Consider the following 25,171-nt stretch of genomic DNA (forward strand, 5'->3'; position numbering starts at 1 on the left):
TTAAGTATAGAAGGGAAAGAGTGATTAGAAATCTGTTTCTTGAAAAAAGAAAACAAGCTTCCTCTTTGACAGAAAATGGGCTAAGACTGGCAGTGTACCAGAGTTTGTTTTCAGCAATTTTTTCTTCACAGGCAGTGCTTCATTTCACTACCACACTGTGATTTGAAGAGCATTTCATACTAATTTGCATCCATTTTAATGCATAAATAACTGTGAGAAGCAGTTTTGGAAAGACTGAATATTCACAAGATGCACTGTCAGTCATAAGTACGACTGCAAAATTTGCCATTTGCCATTTCCCAGCAGTGAAGGAGTGTAGGTCATTTGCTGTTGTTCCTGTTTAGAGAATGTGTGTTCAGCTAACTGAAACAGCTTCTGTAGCACAACAGAGCCATCTGACTTGGTGGTGGAAAATTCACAAGCAGAAAAATAGGAAATGCCTTTTAAGTGTGGAGTGGAGTGCTTAGCTAGGCTGTAGCTCTGTTCCACTCCACATTTCAGTTCCCTGAAATGGCTTGGATGGAGTTCAGAACAGAATCCACCTCTTTTTTAAGCTCCAGGTTGCTCTGCAGTATCAAAAATCCTTTGGATCTTCACTGATCCTTGAAATTTTACTGTTTCTCTACCATTTTTGGTATATACACACAATGCAGTTAATGGTGCAGTTAATTTGTGGGGTGGTTGGGTTTTTTTAAATTTTATATGAAGCCTCTTCCTAAGGTTGACAGCAGTAGTTCTGCTTACAGAGAAACTAAGGTCATGAAGCTTGGATATACTTGTGCCTCAAGCAAGGAGAAAATGGCAGCATGGTTTCTTGTGTTGCCTGAGGAGCAATTGGGAAAGGTAACAGTACCTGAGAGTTGACTCTTGTTCCTTGTGTTGTTCTCAAAATTTTATGAGGGAAACTGTTACTCTCTTCTCACCACTGCATAAATGATCTGAAGGAGTTAAGAAGGTGCCTTAGGCCTCTGGGGAGCTGTGAAAGTGGTAGTTATACATGGATTTTTAAATTATTTTTTTTTAAACTGCTGAATGTATTTTGGGCAGACAATGTGCCTCTAAAATCTGTATTTGGGAATGCTTACAGGGAGACAAGTATATATTCAGTAGAGAAGTGTTAGGCTAGTAGGATGTCAGCTTCTCTCAGCATAAATCACAGATAGCCAGACAAGTTATCACTTCCAGAGCCTTATTCCACAACTGCAGTCGTGCATGTCACAGAGATTGGGATGTAGAGTATTTTAGGCACAGCTTTACAGTTCATTTAGAAGGTATTTAATAATGCTAATAATGCTTATAGGCTGTCTGCTAGGCTAGGTACATGATCATTGTGCATCCAGGTGTGCATGTTGCACAGAAGTGTACTGCAACAGTAAATTGTAGAAGCCTAGAGGCAGCCTGGAACAGGACAAGGAGACCCTGCAACGGTGAGAAAGCATCCATGAGAGAAATGGTAATACTTACCCAAGGGCAAGATTGCAATCCTGTGCTGCAGTGTCTGCACTATCCACTGAGCACTGATTTGCTTGCTGCTGTGTAAGCAAAGATGCTCAGCAACAAGTGCCAGCTAAATAAAAATAGCTGTTGAAAATTGTAGTGGAGGTGTAATCATAGAAATGCATCCAAAAGTTTAACCACAGCTACACAACCAACACTGCTTTCTTCTAACTTCCCAATGATCTTTTAAAAGGGATTTTATGTGCTACATGCTATTTTTATTGCCACATGTTCTTTTATGGCATATAAATAGCAACTACTGTTCATAATGTTGCAGAATATTTTCTGTTACAGTCTAATTTTTAGAAATGCCACATTCTTCTGTTTACCTTGGCACACAAAATGCTTTGCACTTGCTGTCTTGTCAGATGCTGGTGTTTTCAGTTTATTTGGGGTGCTTTTTTGTAAACCATGTTGACATTGGTATGTAAATTATGGGACCGTGGGAAAAAGTAGGTATCTAACACGTCTCCCACAGTGAAGTTGGCTAATTTGGTTTTTAGTCACAGATTAAAAAAAGGCAAAATTCCAAAAAATGAAACAACATGAAAATGAGTTGAGCTGTCAGCTTCAGAGTTGATGCATCAGTTTGGTGTTGGGCAGAGAAATACAGAACTGCTTGTAGTACTTACTCTAATTTTGACAAGTTAAGAGCATAAACAATTTGAACCTGAAGCAATGCAGTCAGTTTTTGTTGGCAGAACAACAAAAAAGGAGAAAACTTTCAGAAAGGTGGTTTTGAGATTTTGAGATGGAAAAGAGATGAAGCTCACCATGTCTGTTAAGAAGAGCTCCATGTCCATCTTGTTTTCCTTGTGCCTGCATTAACACAAGCAAGATTGGACGTGCCCCAGTCCTACCCATCTCCAGAAGAAGCACATTTAGCCAGAAAGAGCAAATCCTACTCCAGTAAAGCTTGCATGAGTGTGCTGCTTAATTGGTGAAGGAAGTGAAGTTCTGTGTGCTGTGTAGGGAAGTATGATTTCCCTCCATCACCACCACCGTCCAGTGCAATTCCAAAAGCTCTGTTATTAACAGGCATTTTGGCAGAATTGCTTTCCACGTCACAGCCCACAGATACTGCCTGAGGAGGGTTTTGGGAGTAGGCTTTCCTACCACAGTCACATTTCAGAGTAGTGTGGAAAAGTGATGGTTGGTTTCTAGTGATCAGCTGACTGTTAAATTTGCAACAGGAGACTTTTCCAGCCCCCACCTCCCTTTTTCAGGAAAAGAAACATGAATGATAAGAGTAAGTTACTGCTAAAGGTTAAACAGGTGAGCTCTGACAGGTCTCTGACTACTAGGGAAGAGTGAACTGTCTTAACTATACATACATTGTAGCATGTTCTTATTTGTATTGCAGTAGAACTGACACATCCTACTGCAAACATTCACTCCTCCTGCAAACCTTGCTGTTGAACATAATAAAATCCTTTCCTCAAAAAAAAAAAAAAATTAATCACAGACATAACATGAGATGGAAAAAGAAAAATTGCCATTTTAAGGCTAGCTAGCTTAAGTATAAAGACAATAACTTCTTGTCTAAATTTTTAATCACAAGCTATTAATTTATACAACTATAGGAATGAGAAGAATTGTAAGTTTTCCCTTATAGCCAAGCTCCATTTATTGCCTCAGTTGTTTGAATACCTGCAGAAATGAAAGCCTGCAGGCCAACTGAAGGAATAAAATGGTGGTCCTTAATTCACACTTCTGAAATACCAAACACACATTAAATTCATGGGAACAGAAGCAAAACTAACAGTAAACTTCCCACCTGTACCTTTGACTAGATTACTTTGCTGTGAAATCTGTTTTTCCCAATATAAATACTTTATTGTGCATTTCAGATACTCTTTTTGCTATTAAAAATGTTGTGCATTTGCTTTAGAAAAGTAAGTCCCTTCCTTGGCAGTTCAGATTCTGGTCATTTTCCAAGTAATTAACCAAGTATTCAGAAAGCAAAGGAGAGCAATCCTTAAGACAGTATTAGAGTGCAAAGAGAAAAGGCAACCTGAGGCCTCACTCAATGATACATCTTCATTCAGAAGATACACATTTTAGAACTGTGTCCTTAAATACGTTTCTTTGCTGTAATTTTGGCCATCTCAGTGTCAGTAAAAATGCTGCAGTGTTAGTGCCAAGGACAAACTAACCAAACCCAGCTTAGATCCTTCCTTCTGTCTCGAGTCAGACACATTGTGTTGTGAACAGTTGATCATTTTCCCTTGGTCCTGTTTGGGGCAGGGGACAGCTGAGGTGATCCAAACAGCTTTAAAGCAGACATTTATCTGCCAGTGTTTTGGGTTGTAATTCTTTCAAATATCCAGTCTATCCAACATTTGCTTAATTTCAAGGGGAAACACAGGGTCTTCTGTTAGCAGAAGATTTTCTTTACGTCTTTTCACTCAACACAGGTTAGTCTTTTTTGACCTTGGGAAATCTCTTGTCAGAGTTAAGTGATCATTATCTGGTAGAAAAATTTTTTTTAGTTGGTGTGCAAGTAACTTCTTTAGTCAGAATCACTCATTGGTTAATGTAACCTACAGCAGGTTTTGATTCACATTAGGACTGTTGTACAGTAACATTTGTTTTCTGAAGAACTGCTGGATTTAATCCTGCCCGTTAGCTAGAGAAAATGTCTTCTCTTTGCTTCAATAGGGAGACTTCAGATTTTTTTCAAAACTGTTTTTAATCTTGCCCCTTGATGGGTACAACCTCTTACCCTCAGTTGCACCACAGATCCATTACAACCAGATCCATTTCAACCATCAAACATAACAATTAAATGGAGCCAAACCAGTGTTGAGCAAGAATGTTGCTACATTCTTGCACATTTTCCTGTATCTGACTTAAGAATATAGTGCAGTGGTAGTAAGGCCTGGAAAAGGGGAAAAACAATACTAGAGAGAAAATATATGTGTGCATCTGGCTGAAAAATGGTCAGTCTCCACCTGCTCTTGCTGGGAATGGTTTTGCTATTGCTAATATTAGGACAAAACCATGTCCTGAGTGCTCCCATCACATCAATTTTGTGTGTGTGTGCATAGATATATATGAAGAGTGAATTAAGATATATATCCAAGGGTTTTGGCAGTATTTGAACAACCCAAGTCAGAAATAATACAGTAAAGAAGCACGATTACCCATTCAGGTTATTAATTTACTCAAAACCAGTCCTTGAAATTGCTCTGACGTAAAGCCTGACATTTTTATTCCTTATTGCTGGTCAGGGTTGCAAAAGCTCCAGTGCTGTCCTTCTGCAAATCAAGGCTAGTGAAGGAGTGGAACATAGTGGCTCTGCCAGCTCCCTTGGCTTTGGCTGTCATCTTTGCACTTATGACTCATGAAACTTCTTCCATCCCTTCAAATCTTCCAGTTGTGGGTGGTTGCCTGTCTGCCTGTTCTCTCTCCCTTCTGTCAGCTTAGAAGGAGTGTGTGTAGTGGGCACTGCCCCGTTGTCTGAGGATCCTCCTCCTCCCCTCTCCATCACGACTGACACTGGTTCCCACCATGGAGGCCCTATTCTGGGATCTGCTTTTACACTTCTCCTGTATCACATGCATCACATCTTACTGTATCTGCCCTCTCAACATGTCCAGGTCCCACAGTGTTCTGTAAGTGCCTTCATTAAAAGCCTTAGAGATGCCTAACCTGCTCTGTGAAAGCTTCTGACATCTGCTTTGAAGGAAGTCCTATATTTGGCTCTCCATTTATCAAATGCCCTTCAATCAATCTGCACAGAGAATGCTTCAGTGAGGCTTTTATACCTTGGTTTTCTCACCCATTTACCTTCTCTCAGCACAACTAACAGCACCTGAACTTCTGTATTCTTTGTTCTTCTCTGCAAAGCATTTACACACCCTAGATTTTCAAGTTGCTTCAAAAGACCTGCTTCTGAAATAGTCCAGTCAGCTAACAACTAGGTGTGTTAACTTGAATACAAGTTTAAAGTGTCAAAACACTTCATTTTAAAATTAAATGTTTAATGAAACATTCAAGCTACTCTTTGAGCAGCTATAGTCTTGGATAACTTTATTCTGGTTGCAATTCTTTACTTTTCTGTTCATAAAAAGGTATTTTTCCATGGGAAACACAAGATACATACAACCTGTGGAGTGTGTGTGTATGTGAGGGGTTGTTCTACATAAACATTGATTTAGTTTAAAAAGTGAAAGTTATTAAACTACTTACAGACCACTGCTATTTCTAGCAACCTTTTTCAGTTGAAATGAAAACCATTCAAAACACTGTTTCAGCATTCTGAAAGCATATGTTTAAATTCTTTCCTTTCCTTTAAACACTTTGGATTAGTAAAGCTGCAATTTTAAAATGAATGATTGTATTTTTGTTCAAATTACGATTGTTCCGGTGAACCAAAATTACCTGTCTTGATTTTTTGAAGGTATTTGAAAATCCCAAGTTTCCCTTTTCCTCACCTAGGACACTTCTTTCAAAATCTGAAATTGTTACTGCATCAAAGAGCTGCTCTTTTCCTGACTTTTTCTTACTTGTTCCCCTCATTCTGTTAAGCTTACTTCTCTCCTAGTTTGTGATGAACAGTCATTAGTATTTGGGAATATATCTCCACACTTAAGACACTCATGACAATAATAACTTAGAAGAACAGTTAAAAACCCAAAACAACTATGTGCTGAAACACTTTTAATGTTTGTTTTTTAAAAGCTTTTTATTTGCAGTATGTTCTTAATAAAGCTCCCTTCATCATATTTCTTAGCATCACTGTACCCATGGCTGCATGGACTCTTCCTTTTTTATGTTGTCATCAGATCCATAGCACTGTGATGTAGACATGGTACTGGATTTATAGACATTGGTTTAATAATAGTATAAGAAAAACTGGGTGCAGTAAGGCTTGTTCTGAACATGGCCATAAGAGCTACAGAACACTTATCAGATGCCTAATTGTTTTCTCCAGAAAACCAAAAAACAACACCAAAGCAAAACAAAAAGCTCAGTACAAATTGCCTGTAAGACAATCTCTTTTTAAGCATGAGATCCTGTTTCTTATCAAGACAGTAACAGTTGAGCAATGAAGTTGTCACATTTGCAGGTGAAGAGGAACATCTGTCTGTACCTGAGGCATCATTTGTCTATAGAAAAGCAGTCCCAGGGAATTCTTATGAAAACCAAACAAATGGCTTTGGACGGGTTGATGGGTGGGTGGTTTGAGCAAAATGAGCATCAGTAAAGTTACTGGAGAGAGTAAAAACAAGGGGGTGCAACTGATTGGGTTGCAAGTTAGAAATAACCATAGTAATGAGTTGACCCGAAGAGAGGAAGCTGTGGGTTCTTCCACGGTGGTGGCTTTAAGGTTGCATAATGCCCTGAGTAACTATAGTTGTGAGAGAGAGTTTTGCCCTTTGCAGGCTGCAGGAGCTGGAGGCCTCATGATGAAAAAATGTGGTGACTGCAAAGATGATATGAAGGGAGTTAAACGCCTCTGAGGATTCCCAGAGAACACTCAAACAGAGATGTCAGGACACTACACTGGGGTTTGTGGTTTGTTTTCCTTAACTACTCACGTTCAGATATTGATCAGTGGAATAAAGTTATTGAGCAGCTGGGAACACCCTGTCCAGAATTCATGAAGAAGCTGCAGCCGACGGTACGGAACTACGTTGAGAACAGACCCAAGTACACTGGCCTCACTTTCCCCAAACTTTTTCCAGACTCTCTCTTCCCAGCTGACTCAGAACACAACAAACTCAAAGGTATGTCTGACAAAGGGACATGGTTCACATGTCAACAGCTACAGTTTTCCTTCTCTCTGATTGCACGCCCTTTCAATGCATTTAGTCGCTGTGATGAATGACTGCATGAGCTTTGCTCAGCTGAGAGGCTGGTTTTGGAAATGATTTTTGGAGACCCTGGTGCAGCCAAGGGAACACGTATTATCACTGATGTGTTGAGCCTATCCCTGTGGTTTTCCGTGTGATGGAGAAACTGAGGTGTTCCTTTACTCTTAAACACAGAGTAACAGTAGAATTTCCATTGGAAGGTCTCAGTGGTTGCACTGTTTTGTTTCAGTTGCAAACTCAGTTCAGCCAGGTGCCTGCCTCATAGCTCTACCTTTACTAGACAAGAGAAAGGTGTTGACAATGTCAACCAAAATGGCCCTGATGCAGCTGAGGTTTAGTAGCTGCTACAGGTGGATTTCTTCTTTTAAAAAATGCTGAGAGTCTGTCTGGCTATGTGAAGTAGAGCACTAATTTAATTACAGCGTGACTAGATATACCCCTGTAAAATAGAAGCTGCAGTGATTTTCATAGTGGATTGAAATCTAGTTTTACTTAAACAGGGCATTGACCTTCATTTGGACAGAGTGATGAATGTGTGCTTAGTATCAAAAGGATTTCTTGTTACGGCTCTGGAACCCCTGCACGCTTGTACTGGGCATCAGTTTTGCACCACTTGAGGACTTGGGGCCACTTACGGTGCTGGCACTTAGTGGTTTTCAGTCATTTGCCATTTGCATGTCATTACATTACCCAGAATACTCTTCCAGTTAACAGCTGTTTCATAGCAAGGCGACTGGGAGCAAAGTGAAAGCTCTGAGTAGATGCTTTTGGATACACAGAGTTTTACACCCCTACTACATTAAAATTCAGTAACAGAATTTTCTTGGATTCGGAAGTAATGAGTAGAAATGACTGTCCAAACAGTGCCATTGTCTTTTGGATACAGGAAGCACATGCATTTGAGCATACAGAATGCCAGTTTGTAAGAGTTAATTACAGAACAAGAAACAGTGCATTAAAAAAATTCTGCTTGTGCATCATTGTATCATCCCATGCCCTGCCTATATATTTCACCATAATAGTTTAATTAGATACTACTTTTACTCACCCATGTCTGATGTGATACCTAATAATATTTTTTTACTTACATCTCTTTGCATTCTTTTTCCTTTGACTTTCTTTCTCATTTACACAGGAAATAATTTTGAGCATGAAAGAGCTTAGAACACTACATTGATAGTAATACTAGATATATATGTTGTTTGGTTTTTTACATGGCTTTAGATGGTATGATATTCATTTAAACATTACAAACAAAACACTAGAAGGATTAATTTGTGGCCTGATAGGCACAATGGGCTATATTATCAGGTAAAATAAATCAATGTTGCAACATAAAACTCAATGTATTTGTAAGACTGTGCATTTTTGTAGTGGAGGAAGTGTCCCACTAATTTAAACTTTGTTGTTTGGACAAACAAGACTTCAGCATTTCTGAGGTACTTCCAGACCAGTGTGTATTGATCCAGCCTCCAGATGGGAAGTTATTGCTTCAATGGGATACCCTAAGATAAGCCTTCTACCTATACCTCACTGAAATATTTAATGCCTCCCAGCAGGCTAAGGTGAAAACCTTTAAAATGTACAGAAAAGTTGGGATGTTTTATGAGCCACAGTAAGAGTACCTGAAAGTTTCTGGCTTTGGTTTAGAAGAGCCATGAGTTTAGACTTCATGTTGTGAGCTTTTGTTTTCTGATCCTGGCACTGTTAGAGATACCTGAAGCACATTTTTCCTGGGCATGTTATTTTACACAGAATCTGCATTCAGCATCTCATTGAAGCTTGTTAGAGGACTTAGGGTCCCAACCCTGATGTTGGCACCTTCCTAATGAATCCGACCTCAAACAGTGACTGAGGAGTTCTTCCTCTAACAAGCCAAGAGGCAGAAGTGCCTGCCACCTCTAAAAGGGTTGTGTCATTGTTGATTTCCTAGCCCAACTGCCCCTCCTCTGGAGGCAGTGACTTTTTGGTACTAATACTGTGTTTATCTGTTTTCATTGTTCTAGCCAGCCAAGCCAGGGACCTTTTATCCAAGATGCTGGTCATTGATCCGGCCAAGCGAATATCAGTAGATGAAGCCTTACAGCATCCATACATTAATGTCTGGTATGACCCAGCAGAAGTGGAGGCGGTAAGTGAGGCTTAACTCCTGACTTCAGACACTGAATGCAGACAGGACTCAGAGATACCTGCTGCTTTGCAGCAGCTTGAGAACGAGCATGCTGCCAAGAAACTTATGTTGGTGTGACCGGTGGTGGTCTTTGGATTTCTGTCAAGTGAGATCTGCAGGGACAGGATGTATCTCTTTGTTACACTAACTGTCTGTCCTGGTTTGGGCCCACCCAGCAACAAAGAACCAGCCCCATAGCCACTCACTCACCCCAACCTTCCTGCCCGGAATTACAGCTGATGTTAAACCTCTTATTACTGTCCTCTTATGCAGACAGAGATCAGGGGTACATCTATGGCTGAAGAGACAATGTTTTAGTATCTGATTCTACCAGAGAGTCCTCACGTTATCTAGAACAAACCACCTCCTTTCTCTGGAACATGACTGTAAAAGCAGGAATAATAATTACTTGGCTTGCCTGCCAGGTGAATTGGCTGGAATCTAATGAGCCCACTAGCTTTCAAAAGCCTGCAGTAATTACATTCTAGTTCCTGGAGGCATTTGGCTCTCATGTGCATCACCTAACACTATAGATACCTGTACAAATATGGTGCCATACACCATCAAATCACATTTCTTGCCTTTTCACTGTTGTCTGCATATCATTGCTCAGTAAATGTCTACAGTAGGTGTAAAGCAGTGGGAAACTAAACTGTCATTGTTCCTGTAGCACCTCAAAGAACAGAGGATGTCCTGTGGGGAAGGAACAGCCCCTTGAAATGTTCAACTACAAATGCTCCCTGTTGTCCCAGTTACCTGTAGTTTGCATCTTTGTCTGAACTGCATCTTTTTGTACAACTCTCTGTTCTCTTCATGCACCTTGGTCTTTGCACAGTTATTGTGAGGTTAACATTCTAAATTTCCATCTGTTCACCCTGGTACATTTTCAGGGACTGTCTCTTTAGGATTCTGCTTTAGGATTTGCAGCATGAGGAGGCTCTATGAAGCAACCCTGCTTTTTCACAGACTGACCTGCAGATGTGTGGGCCAGGGAACCTGAGAAGAGCGTGATGGGAACATGAGTGATGGAGATGCTTTTGGTCACTTGCCTTGTGCTTAACTTCCCACCAGTTTTCTTGATGGTCCCACTGGGACTTAGAAGCCTGCCCTGTGTTGCATCTGCCTGCTTTCACTGCACCCTCTCTTTTGTAGGACTTGATAAGCACTTTTCCATAGATTGAGGTCTTTCATCATGTGACTAAAGATTTGGTGGTGGGGTGATGGTTGTTTCTTTTCTTGAGTCCTCCTCCCATAGTTCATGAGGCAGGATTCCTTCCAATATCCAAATCAATAATCCTGTACAGTATAGATAACACTGAAATTAGGATGCAGAGATATTAAACAAGATGGCATTTTCAACCAGTAGAGCACTGTGGGGGATTTGGTTAACTCAGCTGTCTACTTAGATTACTTTTTCTCCCCAGTAAATGGCTTCATCAGAAGCAGCCAGACATCTGCTGTACAGTGTTCCTTTGGTTCTGAGGCCTAGGAGGGCAGGTACCTGAAAGCATTGAAAGTGCCAGGAATTTGGAAGCAGGCTGTTGGGATATCATGGAGTGTCGCTGCGTGTGAAGAGCACTGAGGACAGTTCAGGGAAAACACAGAGAGTTGGGTGTCAAAGTTGAGCCTGGAGGTAATGATCCTCTTTATCTGCCCAGATATATAGCATTATGAATGTGAGGGGAACAGATAAAATAGCCCTGTCCAGTTGAAATGCAGACCAGTGAGACAGTGAGTCCTTTTTTATAAGGCCATTGAAAGTTTATGGTGTTTCACAGACTGAATGGGAGCAGTAAAACTATGATGTCTCGTTCTAATGGGCAAAGACTCTAACACAAATGGTAGGAATGTGATACCCTTTCTCCCCTGATGTGTAACAGCATTAAACTCTCTGATTGGCCTTAAATGCCATATTATGATTTCCTGATACAGAGAGGAAGAGAATATGTTATTAAATGTGGTAGTTGCTAGTCACTAACAGCAGGAGGTTACACCAACAGCACTCTGACTTCCCTACAGACTCCTGCACAAAACCAAACCACATCCAAAGCCCTTAATAGCTCTGAAACAGTTGTTATCTTTACATTTAGGAACAGACCTTGCACAGTTTTTAAGCTCACCTGTGAGTGTTTAAGCTAGATTTTGAGGAAATTCTTGTGTGTAACACACTAACCTAGTTAGCCAGCTTCTTTTGAGCCCAATCAGCTTGCCACAGTATCTTTGATCATAAAGTCACCATGTTAGATTCTCCAGAGCATACATCTTTGCCCTGAAATTAATGTGAATAGTGTTACTCATAGTTAAGATAATCTCTGCATTCAACCAGTTAGAACCAAAATACGTGTTTTTTTTAAAAAAAACCATCAAAACATACAGATGCTGTGCATTTAGGGTTGTGTGGAATTCATGAGGTTTTAGGAACTGTTGAAATCTGTTATCATTCTTCACACTTAATTTATATGTAGAGAAACCAGAGTTGAAAGGGGAAAAGTAGTATTTACTAATATTACACAGGAAATCTATTGCAAAATCAGACTAGGAACCTACAGACCTTACTTCTGGTTTATATTTCAGTTAAAGGTTCCTTCTTCCTTTATGTCATATACAGAAACCGTCTCAGTTCCACTTTTAAACAGTTACTATATTTATTCCTCTCATGTTGAGATATTTACCTATATAACAACATTTGAACTATTATAATGAATAAATTAAACACATGATCCCTTTTCTCCCTCAAAGTGCTCTTGTTCTTTTTCTTTAGGAAAGAAGGTGTTTCCAACACCTCTTGCCTCCACACATAGACTACCCTCTTCATTATAGATCATCTCAGTTTCTCCCTGATAACATACTAGCTTCTCTGTTTCCTTGTCTGAAAATGCTGTGCTTGAGACTTTGTTTTCATTTACACAGATGCCTTTTTTTTTAAAGTTTGCTGTACAATCTTATACTTCATCGAGATGACCTGTGAATAAATTCAAGATCTGCTATTGAATTTTTCATATCTCCCTCAATGTTTGTGTCATGTTGCCTATATGCACATCACTGTTTTGATCCCAAACTGTTGAAATTTGGATTCCTGGTCACCTGCTTTAGAATAGCTTTGACATTGCCACTTGGGTGGCTCTGGAACTTCAGAACTGTGCTGGTTGGTCTCTAGGCCTGCATTGCCTGGAGCTGCCTGGTCTCCACTCTGATTCTTTCCATATTGCTGGCATTAAGAATGATGTTGAACAGTAGAAATACCTACTTACCAGTATCAAAGTCAAATTGTTATGCAATACTGTGGCTGCTTTCTATTCCTGCCCTTAATTTTTCAGTTATTTTGTTCTTTCATAAAAAATTAACCAGGTATTTTTGGCCAAAAAGATTCACTTGCACATTCCTGGAAGATGTAGGATTGGATGAAGGATTTTTGCTGTTTAGGAGCAGTCATTTAGGGCCTTTGCACATTTTTTCTTCACCAAGAAATGATTTGGGTATCACTTCGTTTTGGAACCTTTTGAATATCTTTGTGATCTCATATTGGTTCCTACTTGGGAACAGTGTTGTTCCCTTCCATGGGAACAGATCTAGTAGCAAAATTTGCCATAGATTGTTACCTGATGTTTTCTGTTAACTGGTTTCAAAATTCATCTTAGATTTTACTGTACCTGTGGTTATTGTTTGTTACCTGACATATGCCATCCATGAGAAAAGAGATTTCTTAGAAAACAGAAAGATCAGATGTTAAAAATGTTCCTTTTTAAGCATTTCTCTATGTTGACAGAATTTTACAACGGTGATAGATTTTGGGGGGTTTTATTCCCTGTTGTTCACACTGCTTTCATGATTGGTTTTAAATTCCTAGGTGCTGTCCAGGATAGAAACTGCTGCTGTATTGTCTTAGCCCTGTAAAAACTGTCTCTGTCCAACTGCTAAATACAATCTGTTCAAATTAATTTCGAGTTTCACAGTTTGATAGAAGAAAAAAAAGAATCACCCATCTCTTATTTACGTGGGAGTGTTGAGCATCTATAATGATGAAGTTCTTCTGGAGAGCTCTGTGATCTTGGCAAACAACACTGCAAAGAATGTGTCACATTTACTACCCGTGACACTTCGTGGCAAAATCAAGGCTGTCAGGTTGTGCATCTTTTCTGGTAGCCTTTCCTCGTGCTCAGCCTGGTGTGCATGGATGTTGTATCTCAACATTCTGGTGAGCTGCCACAGGGGTTTTCTGTCAGTCACTTTTGGAGGGTTTGGTTTTCTGCTTAGAGGTCAATGGTGGGCATCTGTCATCTCACAAAGGAAGTTTGCAGCTCTGGTTTCTACACAAGCATGGATATTTCCTCTAGTCAGCCACATCTCTCCATTTATAGCTGATTAATTATTGAAACTGAACACAGCATCTGCAGCAATCTTTGTTCATCTCAGTCAGAAGCAGAGGTTAGAGAAGAAAGGGCATTTCTTTCCTTCTTTTTCTTTTCCAAACCAATCTAAAGCTTTTCCCAGCTTGCTGTTGCATGGATCTTCAAGCTGTTCAGTCATCTGTGTGTAGCCAAGTCATCCTGACTCCTGCTGCATGGTATCCTTACAGTCCAGCTGGTCAGAAACAGCTCAGACCACAGTTTGTTTGATGCATACTATGCGTGGAGTTTTCCACACAGTTCTGCAAAGAGCCCAAGGAATTAATGGGCACAGAGGCATCTCCTCTGCTGTATCCACAGTTGAGATCATGCCCATCCCACTGTGGAGTCCCTGGGCAATACACAGTGAAATCCAAGCCCCTTGACACTTTTCTCTCTAGCCAAAGAGTCTCCAGGCCTCTGGTGACAGCACACTGGTGTACTTTGGCTTGCAAAAGTAATACTTTTTTTTTGGTAGCAGTAACACAATCTGGGTTGTAGCAAAACACAAAGGAATTTTTCTGTTAACTTATGATGAGAATCTGAGCCATTTAACAAATTGTTTAACCTCACACCATTAATTTTTGCAGCATCCATTGCCTTTGGTATTTGTACATTGCTAATTCCATCGTTGCCTAGTACACCACTCCACAGCTACTGCTCCAGACCCTGCAATTCCAGGAACAGATGCAGGATCAAGCTTTGCTCCTGCCAAGCTTTCTAAAAACAGCTCATCCCAGTGTCTTCACTGTACTGGCACTAGCTCTGCTGAGGCAGGGGCAGAGATGGCAGGATTTATTCCAGTGTGAGCTCCAGCCCATTCCCTTTTCTTTCTAGCAGTAGCATTTAAACCCATCTGTGTTGCTTTGGGAAAGTGAGAATACATCAGCCTCCACATATGTTTTGCTTTTTTCCCCCTAGTGAAAAGCTTTTCCTCTTTGGATATTTGAAAGGTATTCAACAAATCCAGGAGTCTCCTGGTGTTTTATCTGACCACATGAAAAAAAAAACAACAAACCTGTCTTCTGTGGTGGTTTTGGGGGTTTATTTGGGATTTTTCTTTTTTTTATAAAAAGCTCTGTGTGGTTGTTTGTTTGTTTTTAATATTATATTCCATTAATGTTGATTTTATAGATACAAGAATCTATTTTAAAATCCGTTTGTAAAACGTGAAAGACAAGAATGACTGAAACAACAAGGAATTTTTTTTCATTTAAACAAGAAAAACATCATTCATTCCTTCTCTTCTGCATCCAGAAATAGATTCTGTTCTTTGTCACTGCTGCCAATGCAAGTGCTCACAAATCAATCCGATTTGGGGAGAAAATGGCTACCCTAAACTGAAGCTGTTTGCTGCCACCCATAGGCTTGATCCACACTCTGCTTTGATGTAATGCTAGTTTAACTAGACTTTTTCTGCAACTTGCACAGATAAAACCATATCACTTTGAGTTGGGATGTGCTGTATGAAGGATTCATAAGAATATCTAAAATACTGCAGCTTTACCCATGTAGGAGATTAATAATTACGAACCAAGTCATTTTTTAACGCATTTGACTTAGGCAGCAACGTAATTTTTAGGCCAACATTTGCAACACGACAGAAGTCAGATGCCTGGGGAGGACCCAGGTATGGTAGCTGCTCTATGTGCTCCAATGCTGTGAGAGTACTTTTGTTAAAATCCTCTCTTCCTTGAATTTTAGGGACTGGTTTAAAAAAAAAAAACCCAAACAAATAAGTGAGCAGAAAATGGGCGGTCAGCCTGGAGGGGATTATCTAGGCTGATAAGAAGTTCTTAAGCTTTGTGCTTCTCATTAAGATTCATGAGGATCGTGGGAAAAGAAATTCATTCCTGAAACTCTTGTGGTATTCCCAGCTCAGCTCTGTGCCTTGAATCAATGAAAATATCTCATAAGGGCTCATTTCCTTAGAGCAGGGAATTTAGATGGGAAAGCCTCCCTTCTCCCAGGTGAGAGTGCTGCCTTGGCTCCTCAGGAGAGCACCATTCACCCATGTTCTGCACAGGTTGGAGAGGTTCCAGATCCTGCCTGTTTGAAGAGCAGGGATTTATTGCTGTCATGATCCCACTGAACAGTTGTTACCCTTGGCTCTCGTGCTGCTGCCCAGAGCCATGTTTTATAGCTGGGGGTTCTGCTAACTCACAAATCAAAATCTGCAGCAGGGACTATGGCACAGCTGCAGAATGGTGTGCAGGTGCAGGTTCAGCATGTTGCTGTGTGTGAAGGACAGAGTTTGGTTGCTCTCCTTTGACTGTCTTCATAGCAAAATAGGAGTTCAGTGACAAAGGAGATTATCCTGGGCTCTCTTTCTGGAAAATGTCTTCATTTCCAGAATGTGTTAACCTAGGAAAGAATGACTGCTGCTTTTCTTATAGCCAGTTATGCCTGCTTAAGATGTAGCTGAAATAAATTAGAAGAGACATGAGCCAAAGATTTTGTGGTTGTCTGAACTAAGGACAGGAATGTGCATCTGATGACTTGTTCCTTTTGATTCTGTAATGTGTGTTTGGGAATTGAAGTAGTGAAGGAATCTCTCCTCTTATTTCTGGCCAGGGGAGACATAATCCTGTTCTTCTGTGGAAGGTGTAAAAAGAGTGTTTACACTTGGTAAGAGCAGTTTTTCCTACAGCCTGTGCTTTTTTTAAGCCTCTCCTTGAAGCTTTTAGAAAGAAAGATACTTGCAGGATATTCTAGCTCAACTTGGTTTTCCTGCTTTCCTTTCACCTGGCAGAGGAGCAGTGGGTCTGTCGCTGTGATTCAAGACTACAGCTCAGCCAAATGCCTCCCGACTAGTACCAAAAAAACCAAGAGTCAGCTGTGTAGTGGAGCTGACAGCCCCTGGAAGTCTCCTGAAAATTCTTAGACCTCCAGGGTTTCCCCTGTCTCCACCAGCTTTCTCTGCTTTCCCTGCATAGGAAAGGCAAGATGTAGGGCTGGTGGAATGGCTGAGCAGTAGCCCAGTAGGCTCAGCTGGAGGAGTGGAGCTTAGCTACTGCATCCTGCTGGTCCGTGGTGAGCCTCACCTGCTCTCTTTTAGAGCATGCAGCTCCCTAATACCATGACCAGCAGGAACATGGAGTCCTAATGGAGACTGCATCGTTTGTGGATGAATCTATCTTAAGCTTCCAGACTAACTGGAAGGGACCAAGAAGGGTGGTTATGCTGGATAATAGAATGGCTGCACTGGTTTTGGACTGAGACTCCTTCCATGGTTGTGTCTTGTAGGAAACCTCAGGTATCCCTGCTGAGGCCTAGCATTACTGTCATCGTGACACGTTTCAGGTTCTTTCTTGCCACCTTCTCAGGTATGAGAATTGGCAATCCAGGACCTCCTCTAGTTCCCCTGTCTTTAGCTCTGATACAAATGTCACTCTGCAGGAACTTCTCTTGGTTTCAGTGGACTGTCCAGGTCAGCTATCATATCATTTCCCTGGTCCATATTACATCACTGAGGTGTTACTTTCTCAGTTGTGTCTGTAGCTTCATGGACTGATGGCTGTTGAGAGTCCTGAGAGGAAATGTTCAACTTCCTAGTGAAGCAGAAAACAGCTCAGTTAATGTGCATTTAATAGTAGGGTGTTTTGAAAGGGACACAACGGCCAGGTGCCCAAGATGAAAGTTAAAGGAAATACTTCTGAGCAAGAAAAGCCTTGTAGATCTTGTTTCCATCTTCATTAGATACTCTTAGCTTGGATGCTGAAGCTTCTTGGTAGAAGGAAAGAGGAGGGAGTCCTCAGCCTTGTTTGGCTGCTGTATTTTGCAGCTAACATCAGGGGAGACAGTCAGCACATGGCTTAGTTGCCCAATGAAAGCAGGTATTCAGGCTCTTGAAAACTAGTTGCCTTTGCCTCAGTAAACTCCAGGATTTGCTGCTTCTGTCATGTTCCCATCAAGTAAGAAATGCAGTAAAAAAAGCAGCAGCCTTTCTGGTTGCCTAAAAATAGGTACACTGGAAAATCTGGGGAATTAGAAACATAGATCAGAAATTCTGGGGATTTACTTCAAGTTAGAGTTACTTTGAGAATTTTGTATAGCAGCAAGTATGATGTCTGCAGGGCAACTTAAATATAGTAAATTTACTAGTAATTAATAAGGATTGGTATTTGTCTGGTACTCTAACACTACTTTCTCAGCCAGTGCAAACAACCTTTGTGTAGATTTTCCAGAGTCAGTATAAACACAGTGGCATTGCTGACCTGGGTTCTAGTTCAAGTGCAATTGTGGTTTTTGTTTAAAAGGGACAAATACACTGATTTCTTCTACATTAAGAGTTGAATTCCAGAAGGGTTAATTCTTGTACATTCAAATGTGTTTCATATACAGGATGGAAAACAAAAGAGGGAGAATTTCTTTCACCTTTATCTGAAATTTATCTTTACTGAAATAATTACTCTGAATTATTTACACTGTTAACAGACAGCTGACTGAACAGCTTTGTTTCTCTCCTGCAGCCTCCTCCTCAGATATATGATAAACAGTTGGATGAAAGGGAACACACAATCGAGGAATGGAAAGGTAATGACAGGTTAGAATTGCATGGGAAGGGGTATTTCAGTGGCAGAATGGGCACCTCCCCACCACCAGTTGCATCTGTGTAAAACCAAAGAATTCCTTTAACATGGAGAACTGACACTAGCCCTACAAACTGGTGCTTGGGTGGTGATAAGAAGTGTCCCAGGGACCATCATTATGTACAGTTTGCTGTTCACACAAGAGGTGCAGATCCCAGTGCTTCATTGAAATCTAAGGATTTCATCTGAAGGATACTGGAGAACAAGGAGTCCCCTTCTCTGGAGCCATTCCAAGCCCACCTGGATGGTGGAATGTGCTCTGGGCCATCCTGCTTTAGCAGGGAGTTGGACTAAATGATCTCTAGAGGTCCCTTCCAACCCTGACAGGTCTGTGTGTGTGTGATACTGTTCAGCAGGACAATGCATCAGAATTTTAATCACAGTAAAAAACCACTGCTTAATTTCTAGATAGTGCAGCTTTAAACAATTCATGTGTTCTAGTTTGTCTCAATTCAGCTCCAAAAGAGAGATGCGAAGAGAGAAGGGGAGTGGAAGAGAGAGGTCTTAGGCAAGTAGAGCTGTCAGACCCATAAAGACAAGGTAGGGCAGGCCTAGGGAGCCCTGGGGGGGTTATGACACTGTGTTTGATTGCAGTTGTTTTGGTCCTGATCACAGGCACTGCTTCCTGTTTGTAACTCTTGCCATTCTCCTTTCCAGAACTCATCTACAAAGAAGTAATGAATTCTGAAGAAAAGACTAAAAACGGCGTAGTAAAAGGGCAGCCTTCTCCTTCAGGTACTCAGCCCCATTTAATAACTTTGAGCTGTTTTCTGTACTGACAACAAGAAAATGAAGTTAGCTGAAGCACTTGGGCTATACCTGCAGTCATGTAGACCAAGTTAATGAAATCCAGGGTTTCTAATGGGTTGACCTTGATTAATTGCACTCCAGTGTCATGTTAATAGTTAAAAATGGGTCTGCTTGTTATTTGAGATACAGTTGTCAAAGTATTTTCTGTGGAAAGATCTGTGGTTATGCTCCTGTGGCTGGGGAAGTTTTTTTTCCCCACACTGTTATTATACTGCTTATGGATAGATAACTGAACTAAAAATTGATATAAGCAAAATTGGTGATGTTAGCACATATCCAGCTGTTGGACATGCAACACTGCACCCCCCTCCATGTGAACATGTGGTACCTGCTCTGGCAGCTCATCCTTTCAGAAGTCTGATGACATTAGTACAACTTGCTGACAAGCTTGGTTGACACTTGGATGAGAAGGGAGAGTTGTTTTCAAACACAGGTTCTCGAAGTCCTATCACCAAAAAAAAGACAATGAAATTTTACCTGAGGAAAATTTGCATCTTGGTAGAACCACCTACCTTTTGCAGAGCCTTTCCTCAAAGTAAAATCATTTAATTCAGTGTTTTCTGCATGTCTTCAGATACACTTATTTTTTTTGCATTCTCATTTTTCAGTTCCTGATGAGTTAACATTATAACAAGAATGTCTTATTAGTAACTGACAGGACAAGGGGAAACCTGGCAACAGTGGAGGAAATAAAGAGTGCTGGATGGTCATAATTAGAGCAGTAACATTGCACCTGGATTTTGAGATGGAGGAAGCAAGATGTTGAAAGCAGTGCATTGTGTTCTTGCTGAGTAGCAGAGTATAGGACTTGCAGATTTAATTTTCCAAACTCCTGTTCCACCACTGAAAAGAAATCTTGGGCCTTGACAAGCAACTGATAAATCCCCATTCTTAAATCTCCCCTGCAGAATGGGGGTTGCAGTCTGATTTATGAACAAGAAGTTTTGTAGTTGCTGGTTTCAAGAATTACCTATGCAGGGATGTCTTTATGTATTCCATGCTTTGTTTTTCCTACGTGGAAGGTTTTTATTGTTTATTTGAAACATTTTCAAACATACAAAATTGCTATTACTTGTCTAATTACATATTTGTAAGAAGTTGAGCAAATCCCCAAGCAGACAAAAAGCTTCTTTTTTTGGAAACAGCAAAAGCTGCAGTTCTCCTTTGTTTTTTTTCCCCACAGATCTGTACCACTTGACAGCTGAAGTCTTAAAGGCACTTCTCTAAGTGCTAATTAAATAGGGCTTCACAGGAGCCCTCTGAGGAAGGAATCCCTGCTTTGCAGCAGGGAAGCTGATGCCTGCCTTATAAGAGAAGCTGTCAAGTCAATGGCAGAGCCAGAATAGGTCCCAGGAGATGTTTCTCACCTGCTCTAACCTTTTGCTCTTTCCTTCAACTCTTCTGCCAGTGAGAAGCTTCCTGCCAAACAGCAAATTCATAAGTAGGCTTGGTTTTCTCTTTTGAATGCACCTCTGTCATTCTTGCAGTGTTTCCACCTGGCACCCATCCCTTCAAGAACAAGCTGTTGTAGCAGCAGGCAGGTGCAGAGACTAGCAAATGAAGCACTCCTTACTGTGTATCATTATAATACTTATGATATATATGATGTTTCTTACTGACTAGGACTGCTCGTAGTTGGGTTTCTGAGTGTTGCTGCTTTGTGCTGCTGAATTCTTCAGTTCTGTTATTTAGGTTCAGTCTGGTTTTGTGTTTTGTGAGTCTGGGTCTTTTGGGGCTGCAACAGTAACTATCAGGACTGTGTGTTGTGTCACATGGCATAGTGCAGAAAGCTGGGAATAACCAGGAAAAGGCACTTTCCAGAAGCTTGTGGGCTGAGTTGATACTTCCTGAAAAGAACATTGCAGAGTTTATTGAATTTAGAGGTGCGGAATCAGGCAGAGAATAACAAAATCTTCACCTATACAATTTCTACAGCTGTTTCTTCAGTTATTTTGCCTAGCTAAGTTGATGGCACGTTCAGCAAAGAAAGCTGCAGAGCAACACTTTGATAAAAAAGTCAGTTGCAACTACTGGAATTCTTTCCATTTGGTTCTTGGGACAGTATCCATGACTTAATGGCAGGCTTCTGTCCAGCACTGTAAACATTCAGAAAGGTTATATAATATTTAGTCATTAATGTAATTAAATGCAGACATATTTGACTGTATCTAAATGTGGGGGTTTTTGTCTGATTAGTATTTGCATTAAAGGCCACATGATTTATAACATGTAAACATGAAGTAGCAGCTTTGTAGGGGGTGGTTACTGACCAATATGAAAGAAGCACATGTAAATAACCCTGAGAAAAACACATCTCCTGTCAGGAGAGCTGGATGATTGCTGTCTGCAATGAGACATCACTGAGACTGCTCTGTCTTTTTTGCAGCCTTTACAAAATGAACTCTTTTGTTTTCCAAACGTATCAGGAGACTAAACTAACTCAAAGGTTCTTCTGAAGCCAGAATGTTTTGGTATTATTACAACTAGAGCTCTGAGCATGACTGTATCTGTCTCTGGCATGTGCATACTTACAGGATGTGTGTACAAAGGGAAGAAGAAGTTGAGGAGAAAAGAAGGGTGGATGGAGGGTATGGTGGCTGGTTTTCTCAAAGCAGTGTTTTTATTACGAATGGGAGAGTGACAGAAATCCTCTCCTGTTGTCCATACCTCCTATGTTTTGCCAAGGCTGTATAGATGGCTATCAGTATATTAAGAAGAAAGGAATGCTGTAACATTACTAGGTGTGATGTTCTCTCACTTGACAAGGCATTAGATGTTAATTCCTGTCCATTTTGAGGAAGTGGGCAAACTTTTTGGCCATAAGAATCTCATCAGCATCTAACAGCAGAAGAAAGGTCTGTGTGTGATGGTGACTGGCTACATTTCCAGCTGTGCAATATCATACCAACTCCTATGTTCCATTGTCATGATTGTTTATTGAAAATGAATGTATCCATCCCAAACTACAGACAGTGTTAATATTTATGGAAAGAGGACACCAAAAGGCTTCCTAAAGGCTCAGTGGAAAAAAATACCAATCAAACTGATGTTTGCTATTCTGAGAACTTAGGTATGAGTTGAGGTTAATGGGCAGAGTGACTGTAGTTATCACACTGTTGCCTGCGTTTATAGGACAGATTATGCCTAATAATACATTGTTCATGATGTTAATTATGTCCTCAGGAAGGTACATTCTTGGTTTCACAGAACTATTTGTTAGATAATACCTGGTATGATCATAATTTTACAGAGGACAGGAATCTTGGATACACAAAAATACTGTCACAACTGAAATCCTGGGCTTAGTCTACATAGTCCTTAATTAAGTGGAAGAAACCAGCCCTGCCTCCCACACTGCCATCTCCTCTGCATTGTCACTAGGTGATTTGATGCCACCCATTCTGGGGGATGGGGAGGGACTTATCACCACAGAGTGTAGTGATAGGACAAGGAGTAATGGTTTTAAACTGTAAGAGGGGAGATTCAGGTTAGGCATCAGGAAGAAATTCTTCACCAGGAGGGTACTGAGGCACTGGAACAGGTTGCCCAGGGAGGTTGTGGCTGCCCCCTCCCTGGAGGTGTTCGAAGCCAGGCTGGATGAGGCTTGTGCAGCCTGGGCTGGTGGGAGGTGTCCCTGCTCACAGAAGGAAGGTTGGAACATGATGGTCTTTAAGATCCCTTCCAACCTTAACCATTCTGTTATTCTACAAAACTATCTACAAGAAAACTGGGATTTTATGAGTATAGAGGATTGGCTTGAGTCTTCTTAATGATCCTGTGGGTGCCTTTGTGATCCTAGCAGACACCTGATGGTTGGGTGCTCTGTAACTCTTACGAAAGCTTCAGACAAGTGCAGTGATTGACACAACATGAGCTCTCTTCAAAACCAGACCATTGAGGGAGAGAACGTCCTGGTAAAATATCAATTATCCAATGCCTAAAGTTTGTGTGGCCCATTTTCTGCTAACGTTTGCCACTGTTGGAGATGCTCCGTCTGCTTCCCCGCAGGCGACGGACCCGTTGCTTTGCGAGCAGCGTGGGGCTTTCAGGTTTAATCACACTGGTGTTCGTTTCCGTAGCACAGGTGCAGCAGTGAACAGCAGTGAGAGCCTCCCTCCATCCTCATCTGTCAACGACATCTCCTCCATGTCCACGGATCAGACCCTGGCGTCGGACACGGACAGCAGCCTGGAAGCTTCTGCGGGCCCCCTGGGTTGTTGCAGGTGACTAGCCGCCTGCCTGCGAAACCCTGCCTTCTTCAGAGGATGAGGGGATTTGGGAGTCAGAATTCACAAGGAGTTCAAGAGAGATGGAAAGGAAGAGAAATCACAAAGTTTTACAGGAAACAAACCAATCCACTGATCTTTTCAGCCTGCTTCTCCTACAGAGTTATGTAATGCAGCTAAGCTCAAGTGTATATTTAACTTAATAGTTGCTCTGCTTTGGTCTTCTTCCAGTGATGCTCACTGGGGGGGTGGGGGGTGAAAGGAACTGAAAAGTCCTTTTTTTTCCCCCCCCCCCTTCTCCATAAGATGTAAAATGAATGGCTGCAAAACCAGCAACCTGCAACTGTCCTTTCACACTGGCATGACAAGGTGTGCAGTAGCCACTCTCAGACATACAAGCGTGTACCTGCCTGCACTCTGTGCTGTTGTCTTCTGCCCAGGGAGGCAGGCAGGGATACAGATACATTTTTCTTCATACACAGACAGCACCTACACACACGTGCCAATAGCATCCTGACAGTTTATGCAGCTGTGTGCCCATAGGAACACGCACATCTACATGTGTACTTAGTGTGCACTCCACATGGCCCATTTCAGGTGAACTGCATAACAACAGATATGATATTACCACTATATATTCTCTTTATTTGTCCATGGATGAGTTGCATATCTTGTATGAGGATTTGTGGAAGTGTAAATAACCACATCCAACTGTGGCTCCCTCAGACACTTGAAGATGTAGCACCAAAATTTCTGCTGAGATTTGTATATATATTTTGAAATAATAACCAGTTTGTATTGAAAGAAGATACCACAGAGCTTCATAGAAAAATGTTTGTGGATGTTAAGACTTGTTCTGATTTTTAGAGCAGATATTCCAAGCTCAGACCAGGTTAGAAGGAAGCACATATATCTTTGCAAGCTACAGGGAATAAGAATTAAAGGGTTTAAAAGGGTTTCATGCATGTGTAAGCCCAGAAAGGTTTATCTCAGTAAGCAACTTCTGTCAATGTGAAGTGAGTGATCATCTTAGTTTGTAGAGAGTTTGTAGATACATGTGTGCTTGTATGTTAAGGAGTATGACAGGGTTGGGGAACAGGCAGATTAGGGTCAAAAGGACATGCAACAGCTTGTTTTTATTTTATGTCTAGATCTTTACTAGGTTAAATAGAGAAAAAAAATTTCTGGTCCACTCCCTCTCAGTGGATGTTTGCAGCAGCCTAGAGGTTGTTTTCCCTTTAAATCATTCCCTTGCAGGGATTTCCACTGCTAAGAGAACAGGCCTTCTCTAGGTGCTTTTGGCAGTTCATTTGCTCATGACAAATCACCTGACTCCCCAGAAAGTTTTCTCAGCTATGTGACATGGAGAAGAATCATGGAGTGCACAGGTCTAGTCTTCCTGTCTTCTAAGTTATAGCAGAGGATACCAATCAGCTAATGCACTGGCCTGAAAGCATCACAATCAGGGGTCCTGGGCAGCTCTGACAAGTTCTGAAGAACCCAACTGTGACTGAATATCCAATTGATTTTACCAGCTAATAAACAATATCTAGGTTTCCCAGTGGTAAGGAACAGAAAGTGTTTTTACCAGAGAATGGCAAAACTCCAGACAGAATTTCAGAACAGCTGAATATTTTTACAGCCAAAACAGCAACCAGCATTTTCCACT

At 41.0% G+C, this 25,171-nt stretch overlaps 1 protein-coding gene across 11 annotated transcripts in view; it reads left to right on the forward strand.

The window, feature by feature from the left end:
* Window positions 1-23,929, forward strand: part of MAPK10 (mitogen-activated protein kinase 10) — a 123,328-nt gene extending 99,399 nt beyond the window's left edge. For 10 of the 11 annotated variants that reach the window (XM_051618802.1, XM_051618800.1, XM_051618801.1 and 7 more), the window contains 5 exons: window positions 7,050-7,232; window positions 9,326-9,450; window positions 18,347-18,410; window positions 19,124-19,201; window positions 23,361-23,929. In XM_051618802.1, coding sequence (XP_051474762.1) covers window positions 7,050-7,232; window positions 9,326-9,450; window positions 18,347-18,410; window positions 19,124-19,201; window positions 23,361-23,503 — 593 coding nt within the window. In that variant the 3' untranslated portion in view covers window positions 23,504-23,929. Of the gene's footprint in view, window positions 1-7,049; window positions 7,233-9,325; window positions 9,451-18,346; window positions 18,411-19,123; window positions 19,202-23,355 lie in introns of all 11 variants that reach the window. The other variant, XM_051618807.1, reaches the window with a different exon arrangement.
* The last annotated feature ends 1,242 nt before the right edge of the window (window positions 23,930-25,171 follow it).

The sequence above is a fragment of the Apus apus genome, chromosome 4 (genome assembly GCF_020740795.1).
Source record: "Apus apus isolate bApuApu2 chromosome 4, bApuApu2.pri.cur, whole genome shotgun sequence".
Classification (NCBI taxonomy): Eukaryota; Metazoa; Chordata; class Aves; order Apodiformes; family Apodidae; genus Apus; species Apus apus.